At 44.2% G+C, this 17,060-nt stretch overlaps 1 protein-coding gene across 2 annotated transcripts in view; it reads right to left on the minus strand.

The window, feature by feature from the left end:
* Nucleotides 1-14,398: 14,398 nt before the first annotated feature.
* The window catches only part of CAPN6 (calpain 6), a 29,336-nt gene continuing 26,674 nt past the window's right edge, over nucleotides 14,399-17,060 (minus strand). For both annotated transcript variants that reach the window (XM_003135318.6, XM_021080095.2), the window contains exon 13: nucleotides 14,399-16,117. In XM_003135318.6, the coding sequence (XP_003135366.1) occupies nucleotides 15,935-16,117 (183 nt within the window). In that variant the 3' untranslated portion in view covers nucleotides 14,399-15,934. The remainder of the gene's footprint in view (nucleotides 16,118-17,060) is intronic.

Consider the following 17,060-nt stretch of genomic DNA (forward strand, 5'->3'; position numbering starts at 1 on the left):
AAAAATGACAAACATCATGGAGCTGGTGCACCTCTCTTCTGTCACCTTCCCACCCACCTCCGTGGCCTTGGCCGTTTACCTGTTTCACAGGTTGGAGTGTAGCGTTCTCTCACATGTATCAAGGCAGAAAAATGCCCAGACTTGTAAGCAACACGGGCTATATCCTGCAGATCCTGCCACTAAACAACACTTGCCCAGAATCTCCGTTGGGTTTTTACATGGCGTAGCTCAGAGAGATGAATGCATGTACTCAGTGCAGGGCAAAATCCTGGCAGATCCAAGGACTAGATGAAGGAAAACTGCCAAATGTGATAGGTAGTCATTTACATATTTACATGTGTAATTTACATATTTACATGTGTGATAATTTACATATGTAATAATTTGCTTTTGCTCATCTTTCTGCTTGGAAAATTTGGAACGAGTAAAGCTGTAATGTTTAGTTTTTATTTTTATATCTAGAATCACAGGCTACGGGTCACAGGGGAGATTCCAAACCCACATTACTGAGAACATGTATTCATTCCAAAAGGATTTATTGAGCTCCTGCTCTATGTCAGGCATGGTGGACTTTTCTGAGAAAGTAACTTTCTTTTTCAATGACGAAATGACAGTAAACCGCCTTGAAAGCTGCTGAACACATATCGGAGTCAGGCTTGTCGGAAACTCTCTGAGTCCTCAAGGCTTAAAAACACCAGAGATTTAGCAACTGGAGGTTTGTTACCCTGGTGACGCGTGTCCAGTGGGCATAGTGTTCCTTCTGGAGCGTGTATATATAATCGGAAACCTTTGTGTAAGTGGATACTCTATTTCCTTCGAGCGGATTATATATCTTAGCAAATGCTATGTGATCGTTTTTTAGTTCACTAGATTTACGTGCAAGCTTTATTCCTCACTGAATCTCGGTGTTGAGGGCAAAAGAGGCGTTTCAGTACGTATGAATGGGCAACTAAATGAGTAGCTAGCCTTTTCCTAAGTTCTCCGCTGCCACATGCATGAATTACGGTGTTGCCTCTCCTGCTAGTAGCTTCATAGCCTTCCAACTTGGATTGACAGGGTGCCTCCTGGTATTTTTCTACGCCTATCAAATAAGGTAGAAATACTTTTTATGTGTTAGCACATTAGCAATGTCTTCCATTGGAAAAGAAAATTTCAAAGGCATTTCCTTTGTCAAAACAACTTGAAGGAACGGGGTTCCAAAGAAAGATAAATGTCTTTATGCCGCAGCTCGGCCCCGCTAGCTCAGTTGCTGGAACTCAAGCCTCGTCTAGGTTCCTGACCTACTGAAGTGGGGGAAGGGGGATGAAATACCTGATGTGCCTCGTACACTGTGTTTGTTCTCTACATCCCATGGGGCCCTGGCCTCCAGACACTGGGGTGGCATCTGGTGGCTTTCCATATGCCTGCGTCAAGCCCCACTGCTACCACTGCCTCCTGCTAATCCTGTACCAATGCCATTTTCCCATTGTGACTCTGCTTGCCACTCCACTGATCTGTGTCTATCTGTGTCTTCAATAGCCACACCAGTCCCTGGTGCTAGTGGCCTCTGGGGAGGGCACTGGGGTGACTCCTCCTCTTACAGTTTCATAGCAGGTTTCTTTTCACTTGTTTTCTCTTCCATATCCAACAGCAGAAACCTGTCCCATGAAATCAACTGGTTCTTCCCTATCTTTGGACCCATGTGATGGTTGGGGTTGTTTTTTTTTTTTTGCCTTTTCCAGGGCCGCACCCATGGCATATGGAGGTTCCCAGGCTAGGGGTCCAATTGGAGCTGTAGCCGCTGGCCAAGCCACAGCCACAGCAACATGGGATCCAAGCCATGTCTGCGACGTACACCACAGCTCACGGCAACACCAGATCCTTAAGCCACTGAGTGAGGCCAGGGATCGGACCCGCATCCTCATGGATCCTAGTCGGATTCGTTAACTGCTAAGCCACGAAGGAAACTCCGATTTGATGGTTCTTTTTCCAGTTCTGGCACCTCACTGAAACAGGGGATAAGTCTGGCCTTGGTCTTCCCCTCTCCCTTCCTGGGACTTGTCAGATCAACCAGTGCATAGCCCGGCCCCTTCCAGACCCTCCGCCTTCCGCAGACATTGATCTGCAGCATTTGCTACAGTCACTCCTTTGCAAATTCTCCATTTATTCCCCCCAAGCAACCCTCCTTGGAATAAAAAGGAAAATGGCAGCTAGGCCCCATTCTTCATGGACTTTAATATTTTAACTAGCATGCCCTCACCCTGTTTCCTAGGGATATGCACTCCCATGAAGTATGAAGCAAGAGTCTATTACCACTGGGGAAAATGGTAAAGGAATCTAACAACTCCACGTGGATCTGCAGTTACCCCAATAAAATTTCCCATAAGAAAAGCAACAGATGGCTTGATACCTCCCCCATGACACTTCTGAGGTCCTGGCAAGGAGATAGGAGGCAGGCTGGATCTCATGCCCCCATCCACTTCCACCCCCAACTATTCATTACTGTGGTACCAAGAAGGTCCTCCCTAACTTAAATCCCCCTGTCCCTCATCCTGCCCATTTTAGGTAGCCAGAGAACCCACCATCTCTTCAGGCCCTTCTGAGGCTTCCCTGGGGAGGTGGGAGCTCAAATATCATTGCCCAAGTGTTCTTCCCTGTGGGCATGGATTGACTGGCTCCTCAGCTTATGGTGTTGCATGAGAATAAAATTCATAAAGAGAAACAATGTGTTTTGTTTTGTTTTGCTTTGTTTTTTGTCTTTTTGCCTTTACTGGGGCCACTCCCGCAGCATGTGGAGGTTCCCAGGCTAGGGGTCTAATCAGAGCTGTAGCCTCCGGCCTACGCCAGAGTCACAGCAACACGGGATCCGAGCCGCGTCTGCGACCTACACCACAGCTCATGGCAACGCCAGATTCTTAACCCACTGAGCAAGGGCAGGGATCAAACCCACGACCTCATGGTTACTCGTCGGGTTCCTTAACCACTGAGCCATGACGGGAACTCCTGGGGTGTATTGTATTTGGGAAGCTGTTTTCACCTGAAGCACAAGTGCCTATGTCATAATCTGCTTTCAGGACATTTCAATCATAAGACTTAACTATACAATTTTTTATTTTATCTTTAATTTTATTTTCATTAAATATAGTTGATTTACAGTGTTACATCAATTTCTGCTGTACAGTAAAAGTGATGCTCTATTTAAAAAAAAAAAAGACTTGACTGTAGAAAAGACAATATTGGCAGTTCCTGTTGGGCTCAGCAGGTTAAGAACCCGAGTAGTATCCATGAGGATATGGGTTCAATCCCTGGCCTTGCTCAGTGGGTTAAGGTTCCAGCATTGCTGTGAGCTGAGGTGTAGGTCACAGATGCGGCTCAGATCCCCCCATTGCTGTGACTGTGGTGTAGGCTGGCAGGTGCAGCTCCAATTCGACCCCTAGCCTGGGAACCTCCATATGCTGCGGTTGCTGCCCTGGAAAGCAAAAAAAAGAAAAAAAGACGATATTGTCCCAGTTTGCAATATAGTCTTCTAAGTCCTTCAGCAGATACTATCTGGATTCCATATGTTATCATCAACCTCATCAACATATCTGGCATCAAAATTATGCAGGTACCACATAAAGTGCAGACCAATGTAACCAAATACCCAGCAATAAGGGTTTTATCCCCCACACTGGAGGACAACCTCAAGACGCTCCTGCAAGAAGATTCATTCATGAATTTTTCAATGCCATTAAAGATTCCTCTCCCAGGACAGAGCAACGTGGATACCACTTAGAGTAATATGTTTACCAAAGACCCAGGCATGTGTATTAACATCAGAATAGCCCATGGGGGAGTTCCCATTGTGGCTTGGCGGAAACGAATCTGACCAGCATCCGCGGAAACGCAGGTTGGATCCCTGGCTTTGCTCAGTGGGTTAAGGATCCGGCGTTGCCATGAACTGTGGTGTAGGCTGTAGCTCCAATTTGACCCCTAGCCTGGGAACTTCCATATGCTGTGGGTGAGGCCCTAAAAAGAAAAAAGGAAAGACCCACGGTCCCGGGATAAACATCTGCGACCTGAAACATTTCCCTTTCATGAGCACTCATACAAGGATCAAAACCATCAATTCTATGGAAACTATTACATTTAGAATGGATGGGCAATGAGGTCCTACTGTATAACATGGGGAACTGGGTCCAATCTCTGGGCTAGAACATGATGGGGATGATATGAGACAAAGAATGTGTATATATATATATATATATATATATATATATATATATATATATGACTGGGTCACTGCTGTACAGCAGAAATTGGTACAACATTGTAAATCAACTATATTTTCATTAAAAAAAAAAAAGAAAGAAAGAAAAAGCATCAATTCCAGAATCAATGCAACCCTTTTTCTTGAGCTCTATGGTACACTCCTACAATCTTTTCTAATTTGTGATCTGTATCCCTGCGAGCGTAATTAACACCTACCTTAAGCCCGCCTTCAACCTGTGTATGAATCATAGCATTTTATAGGTTATTAAGGAAGTCCAAGCCTTGACGTCATCTGCGCTAACATCTGTACCATGAAGGATGCGATGTTGGCCGTGCTGGGCCTTTGCACTCTCTCTGACCTTCCAGGAACCACTGTTTCTCTGATGCGAAAGGTGAGGTTCAGCACATGGCCGCAGGCTTCATAAGATGCCGTGCGCCCACCTCCGTTTGCCCACCTCATTTTCTCAGGTCTTCAGGTTTCCCACCAACATTTCTGTCACCATCTTGATGTCACAAGTAAAGGAGGCCACACCCACCCACACACATACCCATAACCCACCTCCCCGCACACACGGACTGTAATGAATAATGTCTGATCATGTTGTACGTCGTTGTCATGTACCTGGCTACACCTGAGCTGGCACCTGCAGCTGCAGGAGCCAGGCCGAGGACAACTTTGGCTCTTCAGACTCTAAGTGTTTAAGAAGTAAAGGGATGAACCCTGCCTGGAGAGGCCTTTACTTTGCCACCCAGCATATGTGGACGGTGGCCCAGTGGCTTTCCCTTAATTGCCTATGGCTGGAGTATATACTGTGGTCCGCTGTGATCATTTCACCCATTTTTCTCCCTATTCATAGATAGAGCAATCATTTGGGGGTCACCAGGGAGGCACCCCTTCATGCAGCTCCTGACATCATACTCCGCCATCGCACTGGTGCTTCTTCCATTCGAGTTTGCAACAACATGCCAAAGGGGCAGCGGTCTATATGTTTCTAGTAGATCCTACTTTAGCTATATATTCCACGAGCTTCTTAAGTTCCCATACCTTTCACTTTCTCTCCCCTAGAAGAAGTCTCTGGATAGTGGGGTTTCCCACTAAAAATAAAATAATGAGAGTAAACTTGTCATTACTAGTCAGATAGCAACCCAGTACCAAAAACACTCCATCCTGGCTCCCACCACCTCTTTTGTTCTTGTGTCAACTAGACTGGACTATGTTCTGTCGATTCACTCGAATCTCTTAAATTATGGGACCCCCTCTTAGGCTTATATGGGATTAAGAGTTTAGATTTCAGAGCTAGAATTGCATTTCACTTCTCTTTTTTTGGTTGTTTTGTTGTTTGTTGTTGTTTTGTTTTTCTATTTTGTTCTTACTGAACTACAGTTGATTTACATTATTATATTAGTTTCAGGTGTGATTAGTTTCCTAGTTATTCAATATTTTTATAGATTGACCTTCATTTATCATTATTGTAAAATATTGGCTCTATTCCCTGTGCTGTACAATATATCCTTGTAGCTTATTTATTTGATATGTAGTAGTTTGTAGCTCTTAATCCCCTACCCTATCCTGCCCCTCCGCCCTTCCCTCTCCTCACTGGTAACCACTAGTTCTCTATTATCTGCGAGTCTGTTTCTGTTTTGTTATATACATTTGTTTGTTTTATTTTTTTAGATTCCATAAATAAGGGATAACACGTAATACTTGTATTTCTCTGACTTATTTCACTAAACATAATATCTGTCAGGTCCATTCACGTTGTTTCAAATGGAAGAATTTCATCACTTTTTATGTCTGAGTAATAGTCCCTCACAATATATGTATATACACCACACCTTCAGGGTGAGTTTCAATTATAAAAAGAGGATAGATATACATTACGGAGATGTGATGAATGAAAAAGTTATATCGAAATGTTCATTTGGTCACATAGTAGGAACTCAATAAATGGTATATTATTATTATTATTAGCTTGCAAAGCTATCCTAGCCAACTGGAATGCCTTCAGTTAGTAGCCACTGCCCTGAGTGAACTTTGACAATCTAAATGCAGAGGAATGTTTCACCCATAAGATGGTAACCATTGTTAGAGACCTTCTGGTCCCATGTGGGACCAGACTGGGAGGGCCCTGGGTGGTGAAGTGTGTGCAAGGTCTGAGTATACACCCAATTTCCCCCCCATCTACATGCAAAAGCAAGAAATCTTTGCTAAAGCTGATGGCTTGCATCTGGAGATAGCATCCAGTTATGCTTTCCGTATTAGTGAAATCTTGTGCTATGCAAAGCAAGCCTTGTGTCACATTTGTATTTCAAGTCCTCACCCATCTTGGCTGAAATAACCAGTTCTTTAATAGTTAGCAAATCTTTCCTCTTCTTATATTGCCAAATCCATTGTGTGACACTCTTAAAGCCATAAGACAGTACTCTTGGGAAAGATCCAACTATTTCCATTTATTTTAGCAGAAGGCATTACAGCATTCTTATAAGACATAGTTGACCCATAACTGAATCGTGCAATTAAAATCAAGCAATCTTATTGTATTTGTTATACTTCAATGAAACTGTCTGAATAAAAACAACTGGCCTTCCTCAACTTATGGTGGGGTTGCATTCCAATAAACCTATGGAAAGTTGGGAGTTCCCACTGTAGTGCAGTGGAAATGAATCCAACTAGGAACCATGAGGTTGCGGGTTCGATCCCTGGCCTCGCTCAGTGGGTTAAGGATCTGGTGTTGCCATGAGCTGTGGTGTAGGTTGCAGATGTGGATGGGATCTGGCATTGCTGTGGCTCTGGTATAGGTTGGCATCTGCAGCTTCGATTAGATCCCTAGCCTGGGAACCTCCATATGCCGCAGGTGCAGCCCTAAAATGCAAAATAATAATAATAATAATAAAAACCCATTGCAAGTTGAAAATATTTTAAGTTGAAAATGACTTTATTACACCCAACCTACCAAACGTCCTAGCTGAGGCTTGCCTACCTGGGCAACATTCAGAAAAATCAGGTGGTGTTCTCTATTTCACGGTGTCGGAATTTGCCCTTCCAATTGCTGCGGGCCAGCTCCCATCCTGGAAGGTAAGCTAACTCTCCTCTCATCTTAATGCTCAAGAAAGTATGATCTTGACCAATAACCTGGATGGATTAAATATATTTGGAATCCTTGGAAATAGCCCTATAGTGGTCTAGAGCTAGACACACAGAAATCTTCCACTACAGGGAAAAATGGGCTCTTTGCACAATTGTCGCTGGGAGCTTTATCCCACATGTTTTTACCAAGTGAAAAGGTCTACACTGAAATCCACAAGTATGAATGTTGTTGGTTTGGCTATAAGTCCAGCCCTGGGGCAAAAGGCAATGCCCTTCTCTGGACAGAGCTCCACTGGAGAGATGCACAGTGCCAGAGTCCAAGTCAGCAGGGATATGATCCTGGGCACAGACTACAGACTTCCCTTGTGACCTTCAACATCTGCAAGGAGAATCTGGGAGCAACTCAACACCCCAAGAAGGTCTAGAGAAAGGAGATGAAACCTCTCTACTACGTCTGGGAAACAGGATTAAAAAGGGGTTTGACAGATGTTTTCCTACTGTCAGTGGTCTCGGGGCATGGGAACAGTGGGCGTATTAGAGGCTCTGGAGTTAGAACAACTTTAACTCAAATCCCACCTCTGCCACCTAAAAGCTCAGTGAGTTTGATCCAACTTCTTAACCTCCCCAGGCTTCCCCTTCATCATCTGCAAAACTGGACTAGTTACACTGATGTAAAAAGCTCATTGTAAAGTTTTAATGAAACCATGTTGTGGGGAAATGCAGGGCACAGGACTCAGCAAACAGTATGATGCTCTTGATAAATGTTAGTTTTCTTCTACCCTTGCCCAGCCTGAGACCGTATGAAGAGTGAGTCTGCAAAACGAGGGTCCTTGGAGTCAGAGCTGTCCCTTTTTGATATGGCCCAGTTCTGATAGCAAGGTCTTTGTTTCTGTTTCTGAAGGACCGGTTAGAAACAACCCTGAAAGAGGGGCCTTAAATGGGGTTATTGCACCATTTTATAAACAAATAATATTAGTTTAGCTTTTATCTAAAAAGCAATGCACGGCTCATGTTCATTTTGATGTTAAGTTAAATGCTATTTAACATTTACAGATGGCAGTATGACCCAAGTTGATCTACACATTTAAAGCAATCCCTGTCAAAATCCCAGCTAGCTCTTTCCAGAAATTACAATCTTATCCTAAACTGTACATGGAAGTGCAAGAGATCTAGAATAGCCAAAACAATCTTGAAAAGGAAGAGCAAAACTGGAAGTCCCCCATTCCTGATTTTAAAATGGACTGCAAAACTTCAGTAGTCAAAACAGTGTAGTAATGATGTAAAGATAGACTTATAGATAAATGAAATAGAATTGACAGCCCAGAAATAAACCCATACACTTGTGGTCAATCGGTTTGCAGTAAGAGTGCCAAAATTATACATGGCAGAAAGAAGAGTCTTTTCAACAAATGGTGCTGGGACAACTGGATTTCCACATGCAAAAATATGAATTTGGGAGTTCCCTTCGTGGCACAGTGGTTACCGAATCCGACTAGGAACCATGAGGTTGCGGGTTCGATCCCTGCCCTTGCTCAGTGGGTTAACGATCTGGCGTTGCCGTGAGCTGTGGTGTAGGTTGCAGACGCGGCTCGGATCCCGCGTTGCTGTGGCTCTGGCGTAGGCCGGTGGCTATAGCTCTGATTAGACCCCTAGCCTGAGAACCTCCATATGCCGCGGGAGCGGCCCAGGAAATGGCAAAAAAGACAAAAAAGAAAAAAAAAATATGAATTTGGACCCTTGCTTTACATCATATACAAAAATTAACTGAAAAGACGTCAAAGGCCTACACATAGGAGCTAAAACATCAAAACTCTTAGAAGAAGACATGACATAAATCTTGCAACCCTGGATTAAACCATGGTTTCTTCAATATCATAACAAAACCATAAGCAACAAAAGAAAAATAGATACACTGGACATCACCAAAATTAAAAACTTTTTTCTTTCAAAGAACACCATCAAGAAATAGAAAAAGTGGAGTTCCCATTGTGGCTCAGTGGTGACACCTGACTAGTATCCATGAGGTTGCAGGTTCAGTCCCTGGCCTCGCTCAGTGGGTTAAGGATCTGGTGTTGCCGTGAGCTGTGGTGTAGGTGACAGACAGGGCTGGGATTTGGCATTGCTGTGGCTGTGGTGTAGACTGGCGGCTGCATCTCCAATTCAACCCCTAGCCTGGGAATTTCCATACACTTTGGGTGAGGCCCTAAAAAGAAAAAAAAAAAAAGAGGAAAGAAAGAAGGAAAAAATAGAAAAAGCAACCCACAGAATTGGAGAAAATATTTGCAAATCACATATCTATTAAATGAATTAGATCCAGAATCTATAAACAATACCTACAACTCAATAATGAAAAGAAAAATAACCCAATTAAAAATGCACAAAAGAGTTGAATAGACATTTTTCCCAAAAAAATGTACAAATGGCCAATAAGCACATATAAAAACATGCTCAACAGGAGTTCCCGTCGTGGCGCAGTGGTTAATGAATCCGACTAGGAACCATGAGGTTGCAGGTTTGATCCCTGGCCTTGCTCAGTGGGTGAAGGATCCGGTGTTGCCGTGAGCTGTGGTGTAGGTCGCAGATGCGGCTCGGATTCCGTGCTGCTGTGGCTCTGGCATAGGCCGGTGGCTATGGGTCCAATTCGATCCCTAGCCTGAGAACCTTCATATGCCGCGGGAGCGGCCCTAGAAAAGGCAAAAAGGCGAAAAACAAAACAAAACAAAACATGCTCAACATTATTAGTCATCAGAAAAAGACAAATCAAAACCACAATGATCGATCACTAGGATAGATGTAATTAAGAAGACAGATAATAACAAGTGTTGGGAGTTCCCGTGGCTCAGTGGTTAACGAATCCGACTAGGAACCATGAGGTTGCAGGTTCGATCTATCCCTGGCCTCGCTCAGTGGGTTAAGGATCCAGCATTGCCATGAGCTGTGGTGTAGGTCGCAGATGCAGCTCGGTATCTGGTGTTGCTGTGGCTGTGGCCTAGGCTGGCAGCTGTAGCTCTGATTTGACCCCCTAGCCTGGGAACCTCCAAATACCATGGGTGTGGCCCTAAAAAGCAAAAAAAACCAAAAAAACAAAAAACAAAACAAAAGAAAAAACAAGTGGTGGCAAGGATGTGGAGAAATTGGAACCCTTATACACTATCTGGTGAGAATGCAAAATGATGCAGCTGCTTTGAAAAACAATCTGTCAGTTACTCAAAAGGTTAGGCATAGACCTACCATGTGATATAGCAATTCCATCCATTGTTACACACCCAAGAGAACTGAAAATAAATGTCCCCACAAAAAAAAAAAAACGTGTACACAAATGTTCACAACCGTGTTATTCATAACAGCCATCAAGGGAAAGCAACCCAAGTGTCCATCAACTGGTGAGTGAATAGATAAAATGTGGTATGTATGTATGATTAAATATTATCTGGAAATGAAATGAGGTAAGAATCTGTGCTACAGTATAGAAGAACACTGGAAATATTGTGCCAAATAAAAGAAGTCAAACACAAAAAGCCACACTTCATATGATTCCATTTGTATGAAAGGTCCAGAATAGGCAAATCCATAGACACAGAAAATAGATTAGTGGTTTCCTAAATTGGAGGAGAAGGGGATTAGGAGGAAGTGGGGAAGTACAGGGTTTCTTTTTGGAAGTAATGAAATTGTTCTAAAATTGATTGTGGTGATTGTTGCTCAGCTCTGTACATATGCCAGAAACCACTGAATTGCACACTTTAAATTGGTGAGTTGTAGGATACATCGATTAAATGTTTACTAAAGCTGTGACGATTAAACAGTGAAACATGTCCAGTATAGAAACCTGAGAAAATTCAGAAAAGCAAAAAGAAGGAAAAAGAAACTCCAGTCACACTTTTAGAAAGTTTTTCTTCTTTCCCAGTTGTCATCAGGATTGGTTGAGTCAAAAATCCTCATCCTGAAATATAGGCCCTCTCGTGATTTGTTCCATTTACTCCTCAAACATCATCTTTCATCCTTCCCACTTTAGCATCGTATGTTTCAACTGTAACTAATTGTTTTTTAAAAAACCTTTCACGCTCCCTTGCAAGTCCCTGCACTTGCACGCATCATTCTCGCTGCCTCTAACTGCAGGTCCCTCCCTACTTCATTTGGCCAGTTGTATTCATCCATCAGGATTCAGCTTCGGCAGCACCCTTTCCAGAAAGCTTTCCTTGACCCCTGGGATTGGGTGTACCTCCTTGCGATCCAATAGGTCTCTGTGCTTATTTCTATCAAGTCATTCGCTCTACGCAGATTCTTTTAAATTAAAATTGTTAAATTACACCAACTGCAAAATGAAAAGAAATTGAACAGAGCTTCCAGGATCTCTGGGACAATATAAAAAGGTCTAATATTCATGTTCCTAAAAGTCCAGAGGGAACAGAAAAAGAATTGGTCCAGAAAGTAATTTTTGAATAAACACCTGCTGAAACCTTCCCCAAATTTGATTAGAGACAACTATTTATGCATCCAAGAAGGCAGGGAACTCCAAACTGTATGAACACAAAGAAAATCACTCCTAGACAGATAAGAACACAGATGAACACTAAAGATAGAGAAAAATCTTGAGAACAGCTAGAGGAAAGTGACACATGATCTATGTAACAAGAATTTGAAATCCTGTGGCTTTTTCATCAGAAACCATGGAGGGCAGAAGACAAAGGAACTATGTCTTTAAATTGCTGAAAAGACAAAACTACCAAATGTGAGTCCTATATCCAGCAAAAATATTCTTCAGAAATGAAGGCAAAATAAAGATATTCTCAGATGAATAGATACTAAGAGAATGCATTAACAGCTCTGGAAGAAATACTAAAGGAACTTCTTCAGGGTGTCTATAAACGATACCAAAGAGAATCTTGGAACTTCAGGAATAAAGAAGTGAAACAGAACTAGTAAATATAAAATCCTATTTCCTTCCCCCCTTAAGTTCTTTAAAATAGGTAAGACTGTTGAAAGCAAAAATTGTAACATTGTCTGGAGGAACTGTTAATGTATTCGGATACAATAGCTATGAAATTTTAAAAGATTAGTAGGGCATGATCAAGTGGTTATAAGGCTTTGCTTCTTAAAAGTTGATGTGTAGTAAAAGTCAATTAATTTTGAGAGATGTGTAGAGTCATGTAACCACCTCAACAATGAAGATACACAGTAGTTCCGAGATAATGAGTCCAATCATTAGTCCCCAAACTTTCCTCAAGTCACTTTATATTCCTTTCCTATCTTCCCTCCCTGCCTCCTCAGGTAGAGTAGTTTGCATTTTCAAGATTTTATACGAATGGAACCAGGCAGGATGTACCCCTGCTTTTTTTCTGTCTTCTTTCACTCAGCATAATTATTTTGAGCGTCATTTATGTTGTTATCCAATACACATTGATACATATTAGTGCACTGGATTCCTTTTGGGAAGACGAGATCTACCTCCACACTATAGGTGTGTGGACATCAGCGTATGTGTGTGTGTGTGTGAGTTAGAGAGGGAAAGACGTTGAGAAGCAAAAGAATGTAGAATGTATAGATACGTATGACTGGGTCACTTTGCTATACAGCAAAAATTGACAGAGCATTGTAAATGAACTCAACTTTCATTTTTAAAAAAGCCTCTGCGAGAACCCTTTGGTGTGCTGTTTTCAGAGTTCTTGATACCGTATCGTGGACACACATCTGGTACCACATCTGTAGGGCAGAAGTCACCACTTTCTTGGGGACAGCATATTTTCATGGAAAAGGTCCAGGTTTAGGAGTCCCATAGACATGATTATCTGATGCATGATCGTTACATGATGACTGACTCACCACCTTGTCATTTATATGTTATTTACCCTCTCTGTTATAAGCGTGGGAAATCTGTTATTTATCTTTGTTCCTTCATTTCCTTACCTTTGACAAACAGGGATAATGGCAGTTCATGCGGTGGTTAATGTGAATTAAAAGGAGATCACATATAGAGAGCATGGAGCATGGAGTCTGCCATAGCAGACAATCAAAAAGTGTTCTTTTTCCTTCTTTTTATTGGGAGAAAAAAAAAAAAAAAAAGATCTCATCCTTAAAAGTGGGCCGCCCTGGAGCTTAATTGTAATATCATAGTGCCATCTGGTGACCGTATAGACCTATTACATTATCTGTATTGGACACATCACGTCTGACAAAGCTCTCCCGCATGGCAAGGTCTGTGTTTAAGATGTCATCGCGGTGTGTTCGAGGCTAGTATTGCAGGGACAGGGAATGAGGGCTGTGCTTGAGGACAGGTCCATTGAGCTTGGAGGTGCCTCCCCTGCCCTGGGGCATCCTTTCCTGTCAGGAGGCAGAGCTGGAGGAAAAAGAAGGCCTTCCCCTCCTAGCTGGCCGATCCTAGAAGGGGCCGATGACAAATCGGGTGAGGAAATAAGCGAGCAAAGTCCTCACGTCTGTTCGGCTCTAAGGGATATGCTGAGGGAGAGGAACTGGGATTTTCTCCTGTTGGAAGGCCTGCCCTTGAACAATCTGGCCACCGTAGCTTTGCCTTGAGTCTGGTCTCAGAGGGGGTTTCAAAATCACGGAGCCCACCCATACCACCTAACAATCCCTAAATACGGAAGAGAAAAGGACCCCCTCTCCATTCTACCAACCCCTCCCCCACCTGCCTGAAGGGTGACACTGTCAGAACGCAGCCAAGGCCTCAGCATCCATCAGACTGGTACCTGGGCTCAGGCTGCACTAAGTACACCTCCCCACCCCCACCTCAAAGAGCCCAGAAACGCGTCTCAGCAGATGGCCACTCTTGCTGTCTCTCCTGTGCCATCAAGTCACATCAACACTGGTCCATTTGGGAGTTCCCGTTGTGGCTCAGCAGTTAATGAACCTGACTAGTACTCATGACAACGTGGGTTCGATCCCTGGCCTCGCTCAGTGAGTTAAGGATCCAGCGTTGCCGTGAGCTGTGGTGTAGGCTGGCGGCTATAACTCCAATTCGACCCCTAGACTGGGAAGCTCCATATGCCGCGGGTGCGGCCCTAAAAAAAGACGAAAAAAAAAAAAAGACAAAGAAATTTAAGAAAATATAAAAAGACTGGTCAGTTTATTGAATGTGAATTTTATTGTGGTTCGGATTACGTAAGGCAGTGTGGTGAAGGCACCGCAGAAGTTATACAGACTGAAGAACACGGTAGGAGAAGGAGCGTGCTAGGAAAATCCTACAAATTAATTTTTTAAATGATTGCGTGCTGGACTAGACTAAAGACTACAACTATTTTATCTCATTCATCATTGCAGAAGCATTGAAATATTGTAGGAGGTGGGGGTGGGGGCAGTGGGGAAAGGCTTCATGGAGGAGGTGGCATCTATGCTGGGCCTTGAAGGATGGGTAGGATGCTGATAGATGAACTGAAGGGAAGAACATTTCAGAATGATTGACTTCAGAGAAAATTCCATAGAAGGACTGAAAGAACCAAAAAAAAAAAAAAAAAACCCAAAAAACAAAAACAAACAAACAAACAAAAAAAAAACCAAGAGGGCACACAAACACCCCCAAGGGAGTGAAGCTTCCCAAACTGAGAGAAAAAAGCTTGAGGCGTCTGGGCTGGGCTCCCAGAGTCTCAAGCCCCCAGATGGGGACTTCAGTACCACTGATATTAGGAGGCACAGGACAAGGGGCTTGTTTATAAACCTAGCAGCAGCAGGAGGTTTCACATTGCAGTCAGGGGCCCCAAACTGGCTGGACTGGGCCTGGGTGGAGTTCTCGCATCCTTGCAGTGTGTGTGGTCCTTATTCCTCCTTTCTCTTGCCCACTGACTGCCTGAACGGTAGTTCGTGCGCGCCCATGTGCGCGTGTGTGAGTGTAGGTGTGTGTGGATGGGTGGGGGACCGAGGCTTTGTCTCCCACTGCAGCTTCTTCCGCTTTTCCCTCGTGTGGCACACAGCTGGCTTCCACTGGGGCTGGAGCTCGGGCCCTGCCCACTGTCTGAGCCTCGCCGAGCTCCGGCCCTTGATTAAGCACCTAGGAAGCTTCCTCAACATGAAGGTAAAACCTACTGTGGGGGGGTGACTTGGGTGAGGGCAGGACTCCAGTTCCTCCGGAGGCGGTGACTGGTGATGGTGGCGGTGGTGGCGGTAAGGGCTGGGGACGTCTAAACAGGCTCTGGCTGCTGGGTAAAACGCTGCTGGGACATCTGTAAGCGTTCAGGCGGGAGCTGGGATGTCAGGCTAGACCTGCTTGGCCTCGAGCACCCCTTCTCCTTCCTCAACAGGCCCTACAGGGGAGTTATATTGGGCACCTGAAAACAGCAAAGACATCGGCAGGGTGTCCAGGCTATTGTTGCTGTCCTGCTTAACTCTCACCCCCGGAAGCCCTAGAGATCTGTCCTGGCCAAACATCTGTCTGATCTCCACATAGGACTGTCACCTCCCCCTGTCCAGCTGCTGGAGGTATATAGGTTATGTAGCTACTTCTGCTACTCGGATCGGGAGGTATGGGGAACTGATCAGAAGAAAGGAAAAGTTAATTACTGTGAATTTCTTTCTTTCAAAAGATTAAGAATCTTAGATAAGATCTAGCATCTGACAGAAAAATTAAAAGATGGGAAAGCTCTGTCAGAATTCTCTGGAGCTGGAGATTTAGAGCTCGGTGAGGTCATCACTGGAAATAACCTTGAAGCTGATGTGGCCTTGTTTAACTTTGGCAGTCGGGCCACCCTTCTTACGCAGGTACAGGGACTTCAGATCACGGCAGTCACTGGGGTCGGCATCCAGAGTTACCTGTCCCAAGAACTGATCGCAGAATTTTCGTCTGTTCCAGACCTGGAGAGACAAGAGAGTAGCCTTCTAGAGAGTGAAGATGAGCACCCCTCTTACCCAGTGGCCTCTAGAACCTAATGCCAGGCTTAGGCAGGTCTCTTTAAAAATCAAGGGCCAGGGAGTTCCCGTCGTGGCGCAGTGGTTAACGAATCCGACTAGGAACCATGAGGTTGCGGGTTTGATCCCTGGCCTTGCTCAGTGGGTTAAGGATCTGGCGTTGCCATGAGCTGTGGTGTAGGTTGCAGACGAGGCTTGGATCCTGCATTGCTGTGGCTCTGGTGTAGGCTGGCAGCTGTACCTCCGTTAGACCCCTAGCCTGGGAACCTCCATATGCCATGGGAGCGACCCTAGAAATGGCAAAAAGACAAAAAAAAAAAAAAAAAAAAAAGAAAGAAAAAAAGAAATCAAGGGCCGGAGTTCCCGTTGTGGCTTAGCAGTAACGAACCCGACCAGCACTCATGAGGATGCAGGTTCAATCCCTGGCTTCGCTCAGTGGGTTAAGGATCTGGTGTTGCCCTGAGCTGTGGTGTAGGTTGCAGACACGGCTCAGATCTGGCATGGCTGTGGCTGTTGTGTAGGCCGGTAGCTGTGACTCTGATTCGACTCCTAGCCTGGGAACTCTCATCTGTTGTGAGTGCAGCCCTTAAAAAAAAAAAATCAAAAGCTGATCTTTCCTGATACCTCTCTGGCTAAGGAGAGAGCACCTCAAAGACTAAAGATGAAAAGCCTGCAAGAAAGCTCAGGATCAATCTTGACCTACGAGATAGCCACCTGAAAGTAGCTGATCAGAAGCATTAAGTCCAAAAAACAGCCAGACTAGAGTGGTCCTTCCTGACCAGGCTTGATCAGGGGCATCTGAACTGGCACATGCTCCCCCACATGGGATTTTAACACGTGTCTCTGCCAGCACATGGGCTTCTGCTCACAATGAAATAAACAGAGGAGA

This window comes from Sus scrofa, chromosome X (assembly GCF_054392235.1).
Source record: "Sus scrofa isolate SSC_HxYL_T2T_F1_AM1 chromosome X, Sscrofa_HxYL_maternal_Yorkshire_Landrace_v2.0, whole genome shotgun sequence".
NCBI lineage: Eukaryota > Metazoa > Chordata > Mammalia > Artiodactyla > Suidae > Sus > Sus scrofa.